This window comes from Chiloscyllium plagiosum, chromosome 4 (assembly GCF_004010195.1).
Source record: "Chiloscyllium plagiosum isolate BGI_BamShark_2017 chromosome 4, ASM401019v2, whole genome shotgun sequence".
NCBI classification, from domain to species: domain Eukaryota; kingdom Metazoa; phylum Chordata; class Chondrichthyes; order Orectolobiformes; family Hemiscylliidae; genus Chiloscyllium; species Chiloscyllium plagiosum.
The window spans coordinates 60,464,839-60,488,535 of record NC_057713.1 but is presented as its reverse complement, the minus strand read 5'-3'; the positions used below and the strand labels follow the sequence as shown (position 1 = coordinate 60,488,535).

General features: G+C 40.0%; 1 protein-coding gene and 1 long non-coding RNA gene across 6 annotated transcripts in view; one reads left to right on the top strand and one right to left on the bottom strand.

Annotated features, from left to right (window-relative positions):
• LOC122549077 overlaps nucleotides 1-5,555 on the top strand; it is a 20,041-nt gene extending 14,486 nt beyond the window's left edge. Inside the window, exon 3 of the long non-coding RNA XR_006311399.1 lies at nucleotides 5,515-5,555. This is a non-coding gene — a long non-coding RNA (uncharacterized LOC122549077). The remainder of the gene's footprint in view (nucleotides 1-5,514) is intronic.
• spidr (scaffold protein involved in DNA repair) overlaps nucleotides 1-23,697 on the bottom strand; it is a 267,753-nt gene that overhangs the window by 50,833 nt on the left and 193,223 nt on the right. For all 5 annotated transcript variants that reach the window (XM_043688286.1, XM_043688285.1, XM_043688287.1 and 2 more), the window contains 3 exons: nucleotides 14,591-14,752; nucleotides 2,168-2,255; nucleotides 706-864 (listed from right to left, as the gene is read on the bottom strand). In XM_043688286.1, coding sequence (XP_043544221.1) covers nucleotides 706-864; nucleotides 2,168-2,255; nucleotides 14,591-14,752 — 409 coding nt within the window. The remainder of the gene's footprint in view (nucleotides 1-705; nucleotides 865-2,167; nucleotides 2,256-14,590; nucleotides 14,753-23,697) is intronic.

Sequence of the window (23,697 nt, the reverse complement as noted above, 5' to 3'; positions counted from 1 at the left end):
CAACTCGGTGAAGGATGCTCTCTGGGCGGTTCGAAACCTGTTGATCTTCCACCTGAAGGAGTTGACCTCGACTGAGTGCTGCAGACTGGCACATTCCAAGGTCCAGGACTACGTGTTGAGGGATGCGCTGAAGCTTGGGGCAACTGCCGCCAAGGCGCGGTGGGGAAAGACCACCGTGTAACATCTGCCTGCCTAACGAAGAACAGAGGTCCCATGCAGTCATTTGGTCTCTGCTGATGCCTCAGCTAATTATATGGGCATATGATTGAAAAATGTACAGACCTGTATAAAAATGATAAATTCTGATCTCTGTATGTACATGTTTACATATGTATGGCATGACCAACTGTACAGACCATCAAATTATTTTATGAATAAAGTATATTTTTGAAATAAAAAAAAATTAAGTCCCTTATGTCTCGGACCATATTGCCATGCTGGAATAAGCCCTCAGTCAAAATTTTCTGCTGAAGCTGGCTTTGAATCCAGGTCACTTAGTTCATGACATAATGATAAATCTGCTGTTTTATTAATTTTATTTTAAAAGGATAGCATATTTATATTGGAATCTGCAATAAAGACATATAGATTGAAACAACTAAGTAGATCAAATAGTTTGTTAACACCGTTGTCAGAAACAAGACCAAAATTAATTATTAATCAAAGTTTGAAACTATTTGACATATCCATAGATCATTCAATTACCTGAAGAATATGCTTTAAATTGTGCGATGCTGATGGCCGGTAGAGGTCAGAGACATTTTCATTTTGAAGCACCTTTATTCCCCCCTCTCCTGGAAGAGGTGCAAGGACATAGCAAAAACTTGGAGCAGGCAACTGCACATCAGTAATCAAATCTATGGACTAGAAAATATCAGCTGTTTTAGACGCATTAGTTTTATTCCACACTACAAATCTTGCGACAGACTAAACAGTTTTCAGAGACTTTTTTTTCTCTATTTATAAATTCATGTGAGCAATGACAATTGGAAGGGAATTGTCACTTTCTGATGACAATGAAGGATAGGTAACAAAAGCAAGCATGAAGAAGGTTCATTCAATTCATTCTTGGGATAAGGTGCTTATCTAATGAAGAAAGTTTGAAAAGATTGGAATTTAAATGAATGAGAAATGATTTTATTGAAGAAATATAAAATCCTGATGACATGACAGGCTGAATTCTTAGAGTATGTTTCCTCTTGTACAGTTTAAGAAGTGGGCTTGCTTTTGAGATGATGATGATGAGAGTTACTCTGTCAGAAAGTTGTTAGCCTGTGGAATTCTCTTCCCCAGAAAACATTGGAGGCTGGATCATTAAATTTTTTTTTAAGGCTGAGTTAAATGGATTTTCGATTGACAAGGGACTCCATGTTAATAGGGCAGAGGAAAGTGGAATTCAGACCAACACCTGATAAGCCATGATCTTAATGAATGATAGGCTTAAAGGTATCCTACTTCTCCTACAGTTCTTAAGTCCAATGTTCCCATGCTTACAAGCATTATTAGAAACTTCAAAGATTTTTTGTTAAAAATTGTAATGAATTTAATGCAAACAATATTTCTTAAATTTTATTAATCACCTTCAACACAGTGAAAGGAAACAACCAAATGATGGATTTTCTAGGAGGCCCTCTTTTGACGTATGACCAATTTTATTTGTTTTCCTTCCTCGTCTTACCAGCTTCTGGCACAGGATTTAAGTTCCCAGTCACTGCAGCTCATAAGAATAAAAGAATAAATAAATACTGGAGTTGAACAGCCCTTTCATTGCTGCTGGCATGCAAGATCTAGTCACAGTGTTTGCAGGAATAAAGACGAGATATTTTTAAAAAAAACCTTGCCCATTTGTTTTTATGCAGGAAACTGTCAGTTTTCAGTTGAAGAGGAAGATCTAAGCATCAACTGATTGATGAAACCTGCTAAAGAAGTGTTTCCCATTCCTACTGTCATGCAGTATGAGCACTCTTACGTGGTCTAGACTAAGGAATATTAGTGAAGGAAAAGACAGCATATAAATAGACGTTGTCCTATTGTTGTCAAGAAAATCAAATCACTTTTGACTTTGTTATCTGTTTTGTACCATCATAAATTGAAATCGTGCCTTACTATCTCCTGAACAGACTGCCCTTCCTGACTTAAATCAGTCAAAAACAAACTCTCACATTACCTCTTGGCTGCCTTGGCTTTGGCCATGGACCTTTGGAGAAATCAGTGGAGGCCAAAGACTATCAATCAGACTGAACAGTCCTAAAGACCTAAGAGATAATATACAAGTCAGATAAAAAGACCAAAATTTTCCTTTCATAAAAATCACAAATAGCAAGCAATATACATATTGTGATAACTATTTGAAGTGAAGAAGTAAAAGGGAAAGATGTGAATTTACTTAGTCCCTTCAAGATCCCTTCAAACCCCAAAGCAATTAACAGTTAATTAATTACTTTTGAAGTATAGTCCCTGTTATAATGCATGAAATGCAGTAGTCAACCTGTGCATAGCAAACATGATAATGGGCAATCAGTTTTGTGATATTGATTGAGGGATAAATATTGACTAGTATACTCGTCTCATTTGAACCAAAGCAGCATTCCCTTTCGACTGCACCGCAGTGTTAAGCTTGTGCTCGTCAGTGGGTCTAACTCAAGTGTCAAGTGTGCCACTAGCTAAGACACACCAGGCACACCAATGTTTAAATGTTTCTAAGACTGTGGTTGGGATAAAGGGAAAAAAAGAAACATTCCATTTATATCATGTCCTACACCTCCTCAAGACAGCCCAGTGTTGCTTGCTACTTTTAGTAAAATATTTTCCTCGGTGTGCACACAAATACAAAAATGTATATCTACAATAAAATTACTTCTTCGCTCTGGTTTCTGTATTTTCACTCCTTTGTGCATAAGACTTTTAAATTCTATTTTCAATTCTTCTTGAATATGCTGCTCATACTGTACAGAGATGTGTTGTTCTGTTGTGTCCTCTGTACTCTGACAGCAACCAAGCCCTTCTGTTCATGGCACAATCACAAATGTACTCCCATATTCCGACAACCCTCCTAGTGACTGCAGTGCTTTGCACTCTTATCCTTTCATTACTGATCAATAATTGTGACAATGTGCACTCGTCACTTTGCTCCCCGCATAATAGTTTCTCCACTCCCCTAGTCTCTGCCATCACATCCTACAACACTCAGTAACACTCGTTCATTTTTGAGTTGCCACATGATGCCTTTTTTGCTTTTTTCTCTCTTTATTTAATTATTGTTTCTCATACTCATCTCAACAAGGCCTGTTCCGACAATGATAAACTTGGGCTATCGTAATTAAACTTCCGTCATCGAATTTTAATAGCAGAGGCCTTCACAGATTTTTTTTTAAAAGGGTACAAATGCTGAGCTAAGATAGCTGTCGTGATCCCCTGATTACAGGTTGTGTCAGTCCAGAGAACCCAAATGAAATAAACAAATTTGGCTGCACATTGAGACTACCATGTTACCTAAGAACCGAAAGAAACTACTCAACTGACTCAGTGTCAAGGAATTTGCATCTTGTGTTTCATGCACACTTGCATAATAAATCAACATATATGAAGATAAAATATTAACTGCGGAGCTTTCAATTAGGAACAACAACAGAGTAGATTCGGGAGTTTGCAAATGGTCCTGTGTAAACAGCTGCTTTAGCAGCAAACCAGAAAAAAAGCAATGTGAACTGATAATAACAAATACACTTCCAAGCTCTCTCTCCCTGTATCTCCATCTTGAAATCTGTGCCAGTTACAAAGTAACTTGCGATAACAACCATTCAACATTAACGCAAGATCTGCAAACATTGTCACTGCCACAGAACATGAGTCAAAAATCTAACATCTCAAAGACCCCAAGAACCTTTTTCTAAAAAAATGAATAGCCTATTCTTCCTGTCCAGAAATGGTATTTTCTTTTTAAAAGCAGTACCTGTGCATATATTTGATGTGTTTTTATTACTTTTCTCAGGGTTGGGAGATAATAAAACTACTCTTTCTTTCAGGGAGACAGTGAGGTCTGCAGATGCTGGAGATCAGAGTTGAGTGTGTTGCTGGAAAAGCATAGCAGGTCTTTCTTTCTTTCTTTCACTCAAGCAAACTTTGTCATTTTTCTGCATAATTTTGATCAAGGTAAATATGTTTTAAATGAAGAATGAAAGCTGCGTACAAACAAATAAAACATTTTTTGTAGCCTACAAGAGAAAATTAAAAAGAGATGAGTCAATTTCTCCTCCTTATCTGTCCTAACAGGTCTCTCCTACTTTCTTCGCTATTTTCAGAACACCAAAATCTAATTTTTCACAGGAACTTACTTGTTTCCCTTTAAGAACAATTTATAAAGTCTTATTCTACCACCCATTCCAGTAGTCCAGTCCACAAGTTTGAAATTTAAGGAGTATGGAGATGCTGGCAGATGAATGTGGGGGCCTCACAGATGCAAGATGTGTACTCTACTGTTGTGGTCTTACAAAGGAAACTTAAGCAATTCATGTTGGGATCCCCATGGTTTTTATTTATCTATAGGAAAAATCTAAGAATGAACACCAACTTGACTCATCTGACATTACAGGAGAAAAAAATAACATTCCTACCAGTACAAACTATAAACAGAGAAAAGAATCCTGACCATCAACAAAACTAGGTGTTCTGCTGGAGAGCATGTGCTTGAGTTGCTAGAATTCTGGCTTTTGAAAACAAATCTTTAGCCAACCTCAAAAATTGGAACAGCAGCAACAATACCTATCAAAGCCAGCACAACCTTGAAGTTATTTTCCATAGGATCACTTTAATCTATTCAGAATATAGCTAATTTCAATCGATCATAAATCAGTAAACATTGAGTGTCTATTTTTTTGGCAAAAAGAATTAAATGGAAAATTTAGAAAGCTTGGTATTTCAGGAGGTTCTCATTAATATGGTCCTGAACAATTGCATGACATACATTTCATCCTCCAAAAAGGTGTATGCATAGAAGACATGAGAAATCAAGCCAGCAATAGCAGTTTCTAGCAGACACATTGCTGCAAGAATGTTTACGGCCTTGAGTCCAAAATATCAGATGCCTGCATTAACACAAGGGACAATAAAAAAACCTACTCCTTAATGAAAAAACAATTTCTGCAGATTGACCTAATTTTACATGGGAACCAATTTTGGATGAGAAATGAGTATCAGCAAGAAGAAGAAGTAGATTACCATCTCTTTAATTTTATTGCTCATGGGATGTGGGTGCCATTGGCAAAATCAGTATTTACTATGTCTAATTGCACATGAGAAAGTGGTGCCTTTCTGCCTTCTTGAATCTCTACATTCCATGGGGTTCGTTGGAACCATTGTGCTCTTCAAACAATTTGGAGATGCCGGTGTTGGAATGGGGTGCACAAAGTTAAAAATCACGCACCACAAGGTTATCATCCAATGGGATTACCACCATTATGTGTGGGGAAACCTCTCATGTGACTCAGCCAACGTTGTCTTTCTCATATGCTGTAGGCAAGGATGTCCTGAGGCATGGTAAATTGGTGAAACCAAGCAGAGGCTACGGCAACAGATGAATGGGCACCGCACGACACAGAGCGGAGTGTTCTCTCCCAGTTGTAGAACACTTCAGCAGTCCAGGATATTCGACCTCGGAGCTTCAGGTGACCATCCTCCAAGGCAGACTTCGGGACTAGCAGCAGCGAAAAGTGGCCGAGCGGAGGCTGATAGCCAAGTTCGATACCCATAGGGAGGGCCTCAACCGGGACCTTGGGTTCATGTCACACTACAGGTGACCACCATTGCACTATACACACACACAGACACTCCTACACTCACATACACACACACTCCCACACGCACCCTCTTACACACTTAGACCCCTTTACACTCTCTCACACACACACACACAAACATAGACTCTCACAACTCCCAACCCCAGACACACACACATACACACACACAAACCCACATACACATATACGTTTGTGGGGTGAATTTGTACCTGCAGAGTTACATTGTACTTTGCTCAAAAACTGCATGAATCCATGTCAGACTCTGTTATCTCATTTTTTAGATTAGAATCAGTCTAAGCATTATGACACAGACAACAGCACACGGCGGGGGGGCGGGGGGGGGGGGGCGAACACCTTCAACATATTATCTGGGCTGATGTCAATTGTTAAAGTTAACCTGACAATGTAACTTTAAAAAAAAGTTTTGTGATTTACGTATGAAAGAAGTAAACCTAACATGGTCATTCTAACAGATGAGAGACTTAACAAACAATCAAGGTATTTTTCAATGCATAATTTCAGTTACATGATACTGTAAACGTTTGCTATAAATTCTGTGTCTTACAATTGTGTACTCCACAACCACCTGATGAAGGAGCAGCGCTCCGAAAGCTAGCACTTCCAATTAAACCTGTTGAACTACAACTTGATGTTGCGTGATTTTTAACATTGCGCTCTTAGGGAGGGAACTTCAGGATTTTGGCTCAGCAACACTGAATGAACATGATATATTTTTAATGATCGCAGAATGATTTGTGACTTGAAGGGAAATTTCCTGGTGCTCAAGTTCCTACGTATCTGTTGCCCTTCTCCTTTAGAATGGTAGAATTTGTGTGGATTGGCAGTTGCTGTCAATGGGGGCTTTGCCAGGTGCTACAGTAAATGGTACACACTGTTGCCACTGTACATCAGCGGCAGATTGAGTGCATGTTTAAATTGTGGATGGATTCAGATCAAACATATCGCTTTATTCAAGATGGTGCTGAGCTTCGAGTGTTGAAGCTGTACACTTTCAGGCAAAAGAGTGTTCTGTTACAAATTGATGGTCTATGGGTGGTGGAAAAACTTTGGGAATTCGAGAAGTGAGCTACTCATTGCAGAATTCCCAATCTCTGCTCTTATTAGCCACAGTATTAATGTGGCTAGTCCAATTAAGTTTTAAATCCTTGGTAAGTTTTCAAATATTGATAGTTGGATATTCAATGATAATACCATCTAAAGTAAGGGTCAGATGGTTAGATTCTCTCTTATTGGAAATATAGTTCCCTGGAACTTGTCATTTCTCAGTCCAAGCTTGGACATTGCCTAGGTTTTGCAGCTTTCTGACACAGACCATTTCAGTATTTGAATAGTCGTGAATGGTGCTGAACATTGGCCGTTGGTGATTGCACATTCTGCCCAAAATGACAAAAGGAATATCACTAATGAAGGTGTTTGGGGCCTGGACGCTAGCCTAATGAATTCACGCATCAATGTTGTAGGGTTAAGTTGAAGAACCACAACAACTTTCCTTTGTGGCAAATATTGAGTCCAACTAATGGAGAAGCTTTTCACTATTCCCATTGACCACAATTCTGCTCGGGCTTCTTGATACCATATTCAGTCAAATACAGTCTTGATGTTAAAGGTTGTGACTTTCCCCTTATCTCTCCAATTCAGCCCTTTTGTCCATATTGGAGCATTAGCAAGCAATTTATTATTGTAGAAATGTCACTTACACCTTCTATCACTATTCTGTCAAGGCACCTCTTACTGCAAGTCTGCTAATCGAGAGCAGACTTTCAAAGCTTATGTAAATAAAAACACTATTAAGAAAAACTAACTTGCTAGAATGGTCACACCCTGACTAACTTCTTTTTCTTACATATTGCACTTGACAGTTAAAAAATCACACAACACCAACGGGTTTAAGTGAAAGCACACGAGCTTTCGGAGCGCCGCTCCTTCATCAGGTGGTTGTGATAGTACTTGACAGTAACTGTCTTAGTCTGCAAAGAGCCTTTTGAAAGAGGAAAAACCTGCTCAACCAGGGTTTAGTATTACACTGAACAGCATATGCCAAACAAAGGCACTGAAGTGTCAAGTAAACATGCTCCAGCTTGTTCAGGTTGACATTTCACAACCAATTGATCTGACGATACTTGCTAATCAACAATCACGCTATCCAGTTTTCAAAAAGATTCAAAGCAACAAAATAAGTAGCAGATTATTGTGGTATCAATATTACAGCATTCACTTCCATGCAAATTAAATGCAGCTTTCAAAGAGGCTAGGCCATATCCAAATAAACAAAAATCAATTCAGCTAAGAACTATTAGCCATTGACAGTATATAACAGTCCCAATGAAAGATCATGGGATTCAAAATATTAACTCTCTTTCTCTTCCTACAGATGCTGCCAGACCTGCTGAGTTTCTCTCGCACTTTGCGATAATATATTAAACTTAGATAGTGACAGTTATTTATAACTAAGGCATTGTTGCTCTCATTCCCATTACTCCATGGACAATAGTTAAAGTAAAAATGCCTTTTACCAGTTATTAAAGGTGACCAATTAAATGCCTTAACAATATCAAGATTTAAACAAGATGTATCAATCGGTTTCTTAATAAGCACAGTCATCATAGAATCAGGGTTGTACAGAAACAGACCCTTCAGTTCAACTTGTCCATGCCCACCAGATAGCTTAAATAACATAGACCCATTTGCTAGTATTTGGCTCATATCCCTCTAAATCTTTCCTATTCATATATCCATCCAGATGCTTTTTAAATGCTGTATTTGTACTAGCCTCCACTATTTCCTTTGGCAGCTCATTCCATACTCACACCACCTTCTATGTGAAAAAGTTGCCCCTTCAGTCCCTTTTAGATTTGCCCCAGTGCCCCCCACCACCACCCCCACCCCACCCCGAAACTCCCCCACCACACCCTCATATTAAAACTATTCCCTCGAGTTTCGGGCTCCCCTACCCTGGGAAAGAGATTTTGGCAATTCACCCTATTCACGGCCCTCATGATTTTGTAAACTTCTATAAGATCACCCTTCAGCCTCCAATTCTCCATGGAAAATAGCCCCAGCCTATTCAGCCTCTCCTGAGAGCTCAAAACTTCCAACCCCGAAAACATGCTTGTAAATCTTTTCTGCACCCTTGTTGAACGACGTCCTTCCTAGAGCAGGGAGACCAGAACTGAATGCAGTATTCTGAAAGTGGCTTCACCAATGTCCTTTACACTGCCATATGACCTCCCAACTCCTATACTCAATGACAAATAAAGATAAGCATGACAATGCCTTCTTCACTATTCTGTTTACCTGTGACTCCACTTTCAAGGAACTATGAACCTACACCCCTAGATCTCTTTATTTGGCAACACTTCGCAGGGCTCTACCATTAAGTCCTCCCCTGGATTGGAGATGTCATTTGCCACGGTGGACACATAGTCATAGAGTCGAGAGTGTGGTGCTGGAAAAGCACAGCAAGTCAAGCAGCATCCAAGGAGCAGGAGAACAATTCCTAATGAAGGACTTATGCCCGAAACATTGATTCTCCTGCTCCTCAAATGCTGCCTGACCCGCTGTGCTTTTCCAGCACCACACTCTCGACTCTGATCTCCATCATCTGCAGTCCCCACTTTCTCCTATATAATCATAGAGTTGATGATAACATTCTTTCAGGCATTAATAAATGGTGTATCATCCTGAAGAAGGGGGTGCTGTCCATTTCACTTGGTCTATAGATCTATACGTGGCCCAGGTGGTTTCAAAAAAGCTTTGAATGCTTCCTACAAGATTCTTAGGTGATTTAACAGGGTAGATACAGGTGGGAGAGTCTAGGACCAGAGGTCATAATCTCAGAAGAAGGGTGTACCTGTTTTAGACACAGATGAGGAGGAATTTCTTTCCATAGAGGGTAGTGAATTTATGGAATACTTTATTGCAGAGAATAACTGAGGCTGGGTTATTGAGTCTGTTCAAAGCTGAAATAGACATTTTGTTAATCACTAAGAAAATCAAGGACTATGTGGAAAAGCAGTGGAGTTGAGGAATTTCAGATCAGCCATAACGTGAGTGAATGCCAGAACAGATTTGATGGGTTGAATGGCTTGCTTCTGCTCCTACATCTTATTGCCTTATACAAGGCATCAGTCCCAAATGTGGATCAAATGATACTGACATCACTCAGACATCTTATCCAAACAATATAAATCTGGATCTGCCAGTGCTTTGATCCAGAAAGCCTCCATCTTTACGGTGAAATAACATGTTTGTTGCAATGAGGCCATGCTGAGCATGCTTTTGTCAGTAGGAGGGTGTCATTATTATTGTATTTTCTCTCCTTTATTTTTGCCAGAGTTTGCACTCTAAATAATTGAAGGTGACAAACTTTGTCAATAAAAAGCCCCATGAACAATAAACTTTTCTTTTTATCGATTGATAGTAAGAATGTCAGAAGAGAATTTTTTCTCAACACTTTCATCTGAGTCAAAAGTAAGAGCATACTCATTAACTACAATGGTACCTTGGTTCTGCACTCACAAGATGTGAAGTCATAGAGACGTACAGCACGAAAACAGATCCTTGGGTCCAACTCATCCATGCCGACCAGATATCCCAAACTAACCTAGTCCCGCCTGCCAGCACTCGGCCCATATCTCTCCAAACCCTTCCTATTCATATTCCCATCCGGATGCCTTTTAAATGTTGCAATTGTACTAGCCTCCACCACTTCCTCTGGCAGCTCATTCCAAGCACGTACCACTGAAAATGTTGCCCTTTAGGTCTCTTTTATATTTTTTAGTGTGGAAACAGGCCCTTCGGCCCAACAAGTCCACACCGACCCGCCGAAGCGCAACCCACCCATACCCCTACATTTACCCCTTACCTAACACTACGGGCAATTTAGCATGGCCAATTCACCTAACCTGCACATCTTTGGACTATGGGAGGAAACCGGAGGACCCGGAGGAAACCCACGCAGACACGGGGAGAACGTGCAAACTCCACAGAGTCAGTCGCCTGAGGCGGGAATTGAACCCGGTCTCTGGTGCTGAGAGGCAGCAGTGCTAACCACTGTGCCAACGTGCCGCCCACTCTCCCCTTCAGAACTCCCCAGGGGATATCTTTCCCCTCTCACCCTAAACCTATGCCCTCTAGTTCTGGACTCCCCGACCCCAGGGAAAAGACTTTGTCTATTCATCCTATCCATGCCCCTCATAATTTTGTAAACCTCTATAAGGTCACCCCTCAGCCTTCGACAAGCCGCAACATGACCGCCCAACTCCTGTACTCAATACTCTGATCAATAAAGGAAAGCATACCAAACGCCGTTTACACTATCCTACTTACCTGCGACTCCACTTTCAAGGAGCTATGAACCTGTACTTCAAGGTCTCTTTGTTCAGCAGTACTCCCTAGGACGTTACCATTAAGTGTATAAGTCCTGCTAAGATTTGCTTTCCCAAAGTGCAGCACCTCGCATTTATCTAAATTAAACTCCATCTGCCACTTCTCAGCCCACTGGCCCATCTGATCAAGATCCCGTTATAATCTGAGGTAACCTTCTTCGCTGTCCGCTACACCTCTAATTTTGGTGTCAACTGCAAACTTACTAACTCTACCTCTTATGCTCACATCCAAATCATTTATATCGATGATGAAAAGTGGTGGACACAGCACCAATTCTTGTGGCACTCCACTGGTCACAGGCCTTCAGTCTGAAAAACAACAGTCCACACCACCCTCTGTCTTCTACCTTTGAGCCAGTTCTGTATCTAAATGGCTAGTTCTTCCTTTATTCTGTGCGATCTAACCTTGCTAACCAGTCTCCCATGGGAAACTTTGTTGAATGCCTTTCTGAAGTCCATATAGCCTTGAATATATACAACTGGGGAGTTCTGAAAATACATCCAAGATCACATTAATTAATAGCAAGATCACCTATGTGAACATGATGATTACTGTGAGCCTTTCCTTTCCAAGAGAAGGTGAATTCCCAGCTTGCTCTTTTAGCTGCTCCTCCCTGAGTTACAAAGCCTCACAGAGTAAAGTTAAAAATCATACAACATCAGGTTATAGTCCAACAGGTTTAATTGGAAGCACACTAGCTTTCGGAGCGTCGCTCCTTCATCAGGTGGTAGTGGAGGGCTCAATCCACTACCACCTGATGAAGTATTCTAACATTCCAAGTATTAAATGTGTGTAGATGGAGGATGCAATAACCTCAGATGACTCTGTACAAAACATATCTCCTTAGATATATATTAACCCAGTGTTGTAGCCCACTTTTCACCAGATTTCAAAGCCAAACTTCATATAAACAAATTAAATTTTGACATAGCACACAGGACCATAGTCTCTTTCAAGGGTCTGTTCATTGGCTAATCTGTTCACTCAGTTAGCTAGATGGCTAGTTTACCACATAGCGTGATGCCAACAGCGCAGTTCAATTCTTGCTCAATCTCACCTGTGGTGTGGAGACCTTCAGGTTAAAGTCACCACCAGTCATCTTAGTCTAATGGGACTATGATGACTTTACATTATATTCTTCTCCAGAAACAACAAAGCAACTTGCATTGCCAAAATATATTTCAGTCACAATCCAAAAAAATCGCACTATTGAAGTTGTTGTAGGTATATTCATTGAGCTGGGAAGTTGGTTTGCAGAGCTATGGAGCCTCCCATGAAACGCTGCTTACTGTCAGTTGGAATTTATTTGGTTTCGCTCCCACTGCTTCCGGTTGCCAGTTCTGGTTGTTTGTTGCAGTGGTCGGTATACTGCGCCCTGGTCAATGTGTTTATGGATGGAGTCCGTAAATGCGTGCCATGCTTCTGGAAATTTTCTGGCTGCCCTCGGTTTGGCTTGTCCTATTATTATTGCGTTATCCCAGTCAAATTTGTGGTCCTTTTCATCAGCAGGTATAGCTCCTAGGGACAGCTATTCATGGCATTTAGTGACTAGTCGATTTTCATGAATGCGGATCATTAGTTGTCTGCCTGTTTGTCCTTTACAGAGTTTTCTGCAGTTCTTGCATGGAATCTTGTACACCACGTTTGTCCTGCACATGATGAATACTGTGTCCTTTGTTCTGTGAGTTGGTATCGGAGTATAGCTGTCAGTTTATGGGCTGTGATGCATTCAAGTGGTTGGAGAAATTTGGCTGTCAGTTCCGAGATGGTTTTTTAAGTAAGGTAGAGTAGTTAGTCTGCTGAGTTCTGGCATAGCCTCATCGCATTGTTTATCTGCCAGGCATCTGCATATGAAGTTGTGGGGATATCCATTCTTGGCAAAGACTTTGTAGAGGTGTTCTTCTTCCTCTCTTCGCAGATCAGAAGTGCTGCAGTGTGATGCAGCCCTTTTGAACAAGGTTAGGACTTGTTTCTCTAATTCAGCTTCTCTTGTGTGTTTGGGTGGTTGTGTACAAATCTTTACACAAACCTTGAGTAGCACTACTGAATTGGGCTACTGTAGCGAAATCTTTACCAAGTCTCAAACAATTGTTAAGTTCAATGTACAATATTGACAGTCATTTCTGTCATATTAAGTTCGAAGGGAAACCTTTGGAGTCCTGATTTATAATAGAATCTCATTATGTTTGCATTAGTTCAAATGATTGTTGTCACAGCTTTTATTATACCATGCAAGTTGTCATAAATCATTACAAATTATACTGAACAAATTGGCAACTATGTAAGAAAATTATTTGCTTAAATTATTGATCAGCCTTGTTTCCAAAATACATGTTGTTTAATAGAACATAACAACTCAATACAGGCCCTTCGGCTCTCGATGTTGTGCCGACCTGTGGAATCAATCTGAAACCCATTTTACCCACACTATTTCATTTTCATCCGTATGTTTATCCAATGACCATTTAAATGCCTTTACATTTGGCAAGTCTACTACTGTTGCAGGGCATTCCACACTCCTACTACTCTCTGAGTAAAGAAACTACCTCTGACATCTGTCCCATATCTATCACCCCTCAATTTAAAGCTATGTCCCCTTGTACCTGTACATATAAAAAAGAATATTAACTACGATGCAGCATGATGAGCATATTATGCTGCTTAAGCCTTTTATCTGACAAATGTGTGGAGCTAGTTAAATATTTAAACTACTCCCAAAGTAATTAGAATTTAACATCAAAAATATGGCAAAAATATGGCAAGTATCAATTTCCCTGTACCCTTTGCATAAACAGCACATACAATCCACAAAATAATATGAATTTAGGATGTTTAGCCAAATAGCATTATAGTTATATGGTGACATCATAAACTGGCAACACATTCCAATGTCCATCCACATTAGTCATCTACTTCAAACTTTGTTCTAATTAGGTAACTTCTAAATCTCCTTACTCTTGAGGGTAAAGTACAAGGATCAACATGATTTATAATTAACTGCCTTCCCACTAGAAAATGGTAATCTTTATCTTCAATTGTATTAACTTTGAAATGGTACCTTCCGTGCTATTTTGAGAGTCACGAGGAAAGTGAGACACCAACAGATCGGATATCTGAGCAATACCGTGCACAAATCATAAATGCCAGTGATACTGTCAATAGTACTATTAACAAGATACATGCTAAGCCCACAGGCTTATAAAATATGACAGTTTTGCCATCAATAATGCTGCAATTTCAACGCTAAGGTCTTATATGTCATATAGATCAAAGGTATCTAGAATCCAGTAAATCTTTGGATCACTGCAAATCAGATTCGTTTGCAAGAAATAACTCATTGAAAGTATAGGATCTTATAAATGCAAATACATTTTCTGAATGCTTACCTCCCTCTTGTTGTTCTCTGTAGAACCTTCATTCCCGTTAGATAGCATTCCTTTCCTTCCCAGCAGGCACTTTGAATCTGCATGTCCTCTTCCAATGAGCAGAATGTATGATGATGAACTTCACCAAATAAACCATACATATCTTGCACTAGAAAACATAACCTATAAGAAAAGGAAGTTTTAAACCTATTAGCTTCAGTACTGGTTGGTATCACTGTTCCTTACGAAAAACTTAATTTTCATTGTGACCCACACATTTATTGTTAATTATTTGTCATTAACACTTAATTTCATTTCAACGATTGGGTTTGTGTAATTATTTAGTTTATTCTGCTAAAATAGCTTGACTTTCAGGTCCTGGGAATAGTAGATATCAAAGAAACACTGGGCTAGATTTGTATTGTTGAGTTGTTGGCACAGTAGAATTTGAAGATTTGGAATAACAAAGTTGTGCAAGTGACAGTGTACTTTCTACTTTGCTGAGATTTCAATAACCAATGACTTTGACAGCAACTGACAGAACATGGCAAGACATATGATGTGCTGTGAAGCATATGGTTTTTAGCTTGTAAATCTTACTGACAAACTATCTGGAGTGTCACAGTTCTCAGTCATCCCATACTTGCTCAATCTTTGGCAACAGATCCTATGCTGAGGGGATGGTCTTCATAGGGTAAAAACAAGAGCTGCAGATGCTGGAAACCAGATTCTAGATTAGAGTGGTGTGGAAAAGCACAGCAGATCTGGCAGCATCCGAGGAGGAGGAAAATTGACGTTTCGGGCAAAAGCCCTTCATCAGGAATAGAGGCAGAGTGCCTGCAGGGTGGAAAGGAAGAAGGCAGATAGGACAAGTCATGGGGACAGTGCTGAGCTGGAAGTTTGGAGCTGGGGTGAGGTGAGGGAAGGGTAAATGAGAAAACTGGTGAAGTCCACATTGATGCCCTGGGGTTGAAGTGTTCCGAGGCAGAAGGTGAGGTGTTCATTCCTGATGAAGGGCTTTTGCCCGAAACGTCAATTTTCCTGCTCCTTGGATGTCGCCTGAACTGCTGTGCTTTTCCAGCACCACTCTAATCTAGAACCGGGATGGTCTTCATATCCTTGCTGCAATTCCAACTTATTATGCCAGGCCTCTGCCCTTACAGTGGAAGATATTGTTCCTTATCACCTCTGAACCCAACATCTGACAACTATTTCCCCTATTGCCAGCTGCTGCCTTCATGCTGACCCCATTGCAAGAAGTCTTTCTGCAACCTTCACTACTCTGTGGTAACTGTATACCAAGATCTTCTCTGCACTCTTATCCTCAATCATGGAGTCCATATAACCAATGACCAATCTCATGCCGTGCATTCACCTTCTACCTCCTTACCACACATTCAGTTATAGAATCATAGGGATGTACAGTATGGAAACAGACCCTTCAGCGAAAATCATTTATGCTGCCCAGGTAGCCTAACCTAATGTAGTCCCATTTATCACAGCTCATAGCCCTCTAAACCATTTCTATTCATATACCCATCAGAAATGGGAAATAAATGCTGGCCTAGACAGGCAGAGACTCACTACACATCAGGCAAGGAGCGGCATTAAGAAGATGGGTCATTCATGGGGACCTCAGTTGGAATGAGAATTAAATCCATCCTGTTGGTGTCACTCTGTATCGTAAACCAGCTATGTAGGTAACCAAGTTTGATCTAGTTTATAACTGTCCTAACAACTTTGAAGGACTGCAGGAGTTGCAAAAGGCATCTCGTCATCTTCTCCAAGGCAATTAGAAAAGAGCAATAAATCCTGGCTTAGACAGCAATGCCCACATTCCATGAGCAAACAAACTAATTCTATATCTTACCTCATGGGATAATCTCTATATCCCAGAAATTAGTTTGGTGAACCTTTGCTGCACTGCCTCTATGGCAGTACATCTTCCTGCAGATAAAGTGACCAAAATTGCACACAATATTCCAGATTTGGTCTCATCAGGCCTCGTATAACAGGACAACTGCTTTACTGTTGCAATCAAATCCTCCTATATTTGATTTCATATAGCTTTTTTTGTTACATGCACCCTTTTAGTTCTTATATTATTTCTTAACTCTTAGATATGGTTAGAATGCTTTGCAAAATGTAGCAGGTTGGAGTTTGGTACCTCATGGTTGGCAGTACAGGTGAGAGTTAGCGAAATGAAGGGGGGCATGGGACTAGTGGCACTGACAGGATTGTTATTAGATTTGTAGCACTATGAGTACAGAACCTGAGATAAGGCTGGAAAATATTGGAATTGAACAGGGAAGGGATGAATCTCCAGATTAGCTCACTATCTTTTTATGCCTGTCATTAGCAGAAGGGGGCAAGACAACAAAAGATCTGACAACACGGTGGAGGAATGTCCCAAGCTGTAAATCTCAGTGTTGGCAAGAAAGAAAAATCATGAGTGTTTTTCATTAAATATTCAAAGTGATTTAATTTGATTTTATTTTTGTTGTCAACCAGCAAAATTCAGTCTGCATTGTTTCCATCCCTTGAAAAATACCATAGTTTGCAAAAAGCTTTTTCGTAAATGGCCTGCTATTCTGTTAACCACAAAATACACAATCTGTCTTAAAGAAGTTTGCCAGTGAAATAACTCCACAGAGGCCAGTAACCCGTCACCAAGTCACCCTTTATTTACACTTGGAGAGTCCTTGACACTGATCCAGCTTCTTCAGAGCCAGCTCTTAGAGTGAACAGGATGCTTGACATTCTTGTTTATATTTGTCACAAGGGCTCCCTGTTTGAATCAGATTAACAGCCCCAATCAGGGAACTCATTCCATGGTGTCCACTTGGCTGACCTTGTTACAGTCACAACAGCTAAAGTTAAAAATTCAAATAATTTGCAGATGAAGGAGAATAAAATGACCACATTTAGTACGTTTATATTCATTTATTGAAAATGTAAATGCAAACAAAATATATTATTGGCTGTAAAGCAGTTTAAGAATTTCTAAGATTATGAAGTGCTGTATAAATGAAAATCATTTTCAAAGTTACATTATGCAAAGTCCACTGCTTTTCATTTAAATGTTATTCGTGTATCACTCTACCATAAAAAACCACTACAGCACAGAAGAAGCCATTTGGCTTACTATATCTCGACTCTGAGGAGAAAGTGAGGACTGCAGATGCTGGAAATCAGAGCTGAAAATGTGTTGCTGGAAAAGCTTATGCCCGAAACATCGATTCTCCTGTTCCCTGGATGCTGCCTGACCTGCTGCGCTTTTCCAGCAACACATTTTCAGCTCTATATCTCGACTCTCCAAATTAGCAAAATACCTAGTGCCACTTCAAGACCAGCTCCTTCATGTAAACTTCACATTTCATTTTCATATAATCATCCAATTCTTTCTGGAATGCCTAGATGGCTGCCTCTGACGTGGCAGCCTATTCCAGATTTTAACTACACAATGCATGAAAGACAATTGTCCTCAGGTCTGCATCAGTTCTCTTGCCAATTAAATCTATAACATCTCATTCTCAACACTCGTACCAGATTAGACTGCTTTCAATCTTGAATATATCTTTCAAATCTCTCAACCTTCCTTCTCCATGGTCCCAAATTTTCGAAACTATCTATATAATTGAAGTCCTTTATCCCCTTGAACCATTCTTAACAACCTTTTCTCCATGGTCTCACATGAATTCCCACCTTTCCAGACGTGTGGTACTCAAAACAGAAAACAATATTCCAGTTCAGGTTGAATCAAATTATCCTGTACGATTAACATAAACTCCTTGCTCTTGTGCTGTGTCCTCCTATTAATGAATATATTGTATAATTGTATTATACAATATATTGTAAGTATATTGTATCTATTGTTTCAACTTGCCCTGCACCTTCAACAATTTATGTACAAATAAATATGTCCATTTGCTTCTGGGTCAATTTTAGAAATTCACCTTGTTTTAATATTATCTTTCTGTGTCCTTCCAACATGAAGACCGTATCTTATTTTTCTGTGTTTTTGCTTATGGACTGAAACGGGAAAAGAACTTTTTAAAAACCAAAGACTGTGAAAAGGTTACAACAGGCTTTAAAAGCAAATGACCAACATTCATTGTAAGTGTTGTTTAAACTACTGATTGCTGAAACATTAGGGAGATTACTACATACCTACCGGAGTCAGATAGTGTGTACAAAGGGAAATTTGACTGGCAACAGTAAGTTGAATGGTGACCAGTTATCAAGAGTAAAGCAACAGGATTCCAGGTAGCTGAACAGCTTGTGGTGTGAATATTTTGTCAAAAGCTATTGTACCTTCCAAAAGGAAGGAACTATCCTTTTCCCTGCAGTAAAAACACCTTAAGCCTGGAGGAAGCTTGGTTTATTTCCCTCATCTGTTGTTGTCTGCTGTGAATTTTAAGAAATAAATCAGAGACTTTGTAAGTGAGAGCCAGTCACTCCCTGCCTCCTGCAATCATGTAAAGTAGGGTGGAAGCTCAGCAAATCCTGATAAACCAAAAGAATCATCTCAGAAACCCTGTGATCAGAGATCATTGAATTTCTTTCCAAGTGTTTTCCTCCAGCCATGATCCTTCTGCCTGACTGCATGAATGCATGCAATAATTTTTATTAGGGGCTGAGAGTTTTAATCAGTTGACTTGTGTGTTGTAGTTCATAATAGTTTATCTCTAGCCATAAACTATTTGCAATAAATAGTGATTCTTGTTAGATCTTGTGAAGTCTAGAAACCTGAGTCAACAGATAAATTGGGGAATTTTGTGTACCTGTATATTTTGTGATGACTCCAAGAACAGTGAAGCTTGATTTCTAGCACGCTACCCCAGTGAGGCGTAACACTCATCAAATAAATCACTTAACTCTTCTCTACATTGACTTTCACATGCCATGTGTTCCATACATCCCCCCAACTTGTCTCTGTCAATTTGAAGCTAGACATTTCCCTGTACACAATTCAAAATGCTTTCAACATCTTCAACTCTGGAAGCTATGCCCAGTACACCAAAATGAAATAATCAGATTAATATACATCAGGCAAAAGGTCCCAACACTGACCCTGGGAATGTCCATGCCAAACCTTCCTTGACCAAATACATTTCACTAACCAATGTTTTCACCAACCATTTTGTTTCCTATCATGTAACCAATGTTATATCAGTGTTGCTACTGTCCCTTTTATTCCATGAGTTATTACTTTATTTGTAAGTCTGTTGTGCGGTACTATATCAAATGCCTTTTAGAATTTCAGGTACAGCACATCAACAGCTTTATCCAAATCAACCCTCTTATTTTTTTCAAAAACACCAGTCAGTTAAACATGATTTTCCTTTAAGAAATCCATGTTGGCACTCCTGAAACAACCTGCATTTTATGTGACGATTAATTTTGCACTGAATTATTATTTCTAACGGTTCCCAAACAATGAAGTTAAATTGACTTGGCTTATCCTTGCACTGTAATTTTTAAAATAAGGCCATAACATTTGCTATTCTCCAATCCTCTGGCATCACTCTTGAGTCGGAAGAAGTCTGGAACATTTTGGTCAGTAATTAGATAATTTCCTCTTTCACTTCCCTTAGTGTCCTCGGATACATGTCATCCGATCCTTGTGCCTTATTAATTTGAGGTGGACAGAATATTCAATATTACTTTCTCAGCAGTTATAACTTCTTTGAGTTCTTTCTTTCTTGACTGAATTATCTCCTCTTTTGCCAGGCTAATATCTCTTTATCTCAGAAATAAAGATGTTCCAGTACATACTTCAGCTATACATCTTGCTTCCACACATAAGTCCCCTTGCTGGTCCCTAATCTGCTGCACTTTCCCTTTTACCACCCTTTTAAGTGAGGTGCTGCACTTTGAGAGATCAAATAAAGTCACAGAGATGTACAGTACAGAAACAGACCCTTTGATCCAACTTGTCCATGCCGACTAGATATGCCATCCCAATCTAGTCCCACCTGCCAGCACTCGGTCTATATCCCTCCAAACCCTTCCTATTCATATACCTTTTAAATGTTGCAATTGTATTAGCCTCCACCACTTCCTCTGGCAGCTCATTCCATACATGTACCACCCTCTGCGTGAAAAGGTTGCCCCTTAGGTCTCTTTTATATCCAGCAATACATGAATTCAAACAAAGGCAGTACCTGTGCAGGTTCACTGCTGTGTCAGTTTCTTTCTCTCTCTCTCACACACTCACCTGCACTGACCTCACCATGTGCTTCCTTTGTCTGTTCCTCTCCCTTTTAAAAGTTCTGTTGTTTTGACTTTTTTGTGTTAAGGAAAACTACACAGTTAATGGCAGAACCCTAAACAGCATTGACATACAGAAGGATCTTGGGGTTCAAGTCCATAGTTCCCTGCAAGTGACCACGCAAGTAGAAAGGGTGATAGAAAACACATATAGCATCCTTGCCTTCATTGGTCGGAGAATTGAGTACAAGAGTCAGGAAGCTTTATAAAATTTTGGTTTGGCCAGACTTAGAAGTACTACACTCAAATCAAGTCACCACATTACAAGAGGATGTAGATGCTCTGGGGAGCGTGCAAAAGAGGATTACCAGGATTAGAGGGAATGAGCTATAAAGGAGAGGCTAGAAAAACTGAGGTTGTTTTCTCTGGAGTGGTGGAGGCTGAGGGGAGACTTGATAAAATCTATAATATTACGAGATACATAGATAAAGTTGACAGTTAGAATCTTTTTGCGCAGAGGTGAAATGTCTAAAACTAGAGAGCATGGATTTGAGATGTGAAGGTGAAAGTTCAAAGGAGATGTGAAGGACAACGTTTTGTACACAAAGTGGTAGGAGTCTGGAATGCACTGCCAGAGGTGCTGGTGGAGGCAGATACGATAGGGTGTTTAAGAGAATTTTAGATAAGCACATGAATATGCAACAAATGGAGGGATATGGGCCAAGGGCAGGCAGAAGGGGTTAGTTTAATCTGGTGTCACGTTCGGCACAACATCTTGGGCCAAAGGGCCATTCCTGTGCTATACAGTTCTATGCTCTATGATTCCTTTTAGTTAGTTGCTAGTCTTTGATCAAACTTAAATTCTTAAAGCAAACAAAACAAATTTTCACTTTCCCCACCAAGCCTTTTACTTTACCTGAGTTTTCAGTTATATCATCCACCAGATATTTGTAATAAGTGTACTTTTTCCTCTTCATCTTACTTTCCACTTCTATAATCATCCAGAGAGCTCTAAATTTGCTTTACCTATCCTTTCGCTTTGAAGGAACATACCGTCACTGTAGAAGAACTAGATTATCTTTAAACCTTTTTATTCAAGTATGATGCTTTCTTGTTTTAATTTATCTGCTCCAAATCCATTCTTAGTCCTTTGAAGTTGGCTTTCCTGCAGTTAATTATTCTTACTCTGGGCACTTCTTAATACAGGTAAAAGTTAGGGTAAGGATTACCTACTGGATCATAGGACTGCTCTCCCATGAGAGAGAAACAACTAGTTATTTAACCTGAGGGTTACCATGCCTCAGGCAAGAGAAGGCACAGTGTTAAGGGTTTAGATGGAGAGGAATTTGTTAAGTATACGAAAGAAAATGTTCTGATTCAGTATGTGGATGCACATATTAGAGAAGGTGCAAAACTTGATCTACTCTTGGAAAATAAGGCAGGGCAGGTGAGTGAGGTGTCAGTGGGAGAGCACTTTGGGGCCAGCGACAATAATCCTATTAGATTTAAAATAGTGATAGAAAAGGATAGACCAGATCAAAAAGTTGAAGTTTTAAATTGGAGAAAGGCCAATTTTGACAGTATTAGGCAAGAACTTTCGAAAGCTGATTGGGGGCAATGTTTGCAGGTAAAAGGACAGCTGGAAAATGGGAAGCCTTCAGAAATGAGATAAAGAGAATCCAGAGAAATAATATTCCTGTTAGGGTGAAAGGAAAGGCTGGTAGGTAAAGAGAATGCTAGATGACTAAAGAAATTGAGGGCTTGGTTAAGAAAAAGAAGGAAGCATATGTCAGGTACAGACAGGATAGATCGAGTGAATCCTGAGAAGAGTAGAAAGGCAGGAGAAGTATACTTAAGAGGGGAATCAGGAGGGCAAAAAGGAGACATGTGATAGCTTTGGCAAATAGAATTAAGGAGAATCCAAAGGGTTTTTACAAATACACTAAGGACAAAAGGGTAACTAGGGAGACAATAGGGCCCCTCAAAGATCAGCAAGGCGGCCTTTGTGTAGAGCCACAGAAAATGGGGGAGATACTAAACGAGTATTTTGCATCAGTATTTACTGTGGAAAAGGACATGGAAGATATAGAATGTAGAGAACTAGATGGTGACATCTTGAAAAATGTCCATATTACTGAGGAGAAAGTGCTGAATTTGTTGAAACACATAATGGTGGATAAATCCCCAGGACCTGATCAGGTGTACCCGAGAACTCTGTGGGAAGCTAGAGAAGTGATTGCTGGGCCTCTTGCTGAGGTATTTGTATCATTGATAGTCACAGGTGAGGTGCTGGAAGACTGGAGGTTGGCTAACGTGTTGCCACTATTTAAGATGGGTGGTAAGGACAAGTTAGGGAACTATAGGCCAGTGAGTCTGACATCGGTGGTGGGCAAGTTGTTGGAGGGAAACCTGAGGGACAGGATGTACATGTATTTGGAAAGGCAAGGACTGATTGGAAAGGCAAGGTAAGTGATTGTTATTTAAGATTGTTATTTATTGTTTACCTCGACGCCAACGGTCTTTTCGCATCAGATAGCAGCAGGAGCTGGGCGGAAGTGAAGGTAGAGCACAAAGCCAGTCGGGAAGGTAAGTGATTGTTATTTGAGTGGATGTGTTCTAGACCCCATGTCCTACAAAGTAGGACCTCCCTCCCTCCCTCCTCCTCTAACCTAAATTAAATGTCCACAGACTTGCCCCAAAAAGAGGGTCCAAGGAAGATCCTGTGGATTGAAGAGTGAGGCTTTAGGTCAGGAGTCTTTGACAAGGAGGTTGAGTGAAGTGATTACGCCACAGTTGAAGAGGGTGAAGACATGACTGCCAAGCTGGTTCAGTGTGCTACGTGCTTGATGTTGGAGGTCAACCACTCTGGTGTGTCTGGCTCGTATAAGTGTGGAAAGTGTGTGCACATTCAGCTA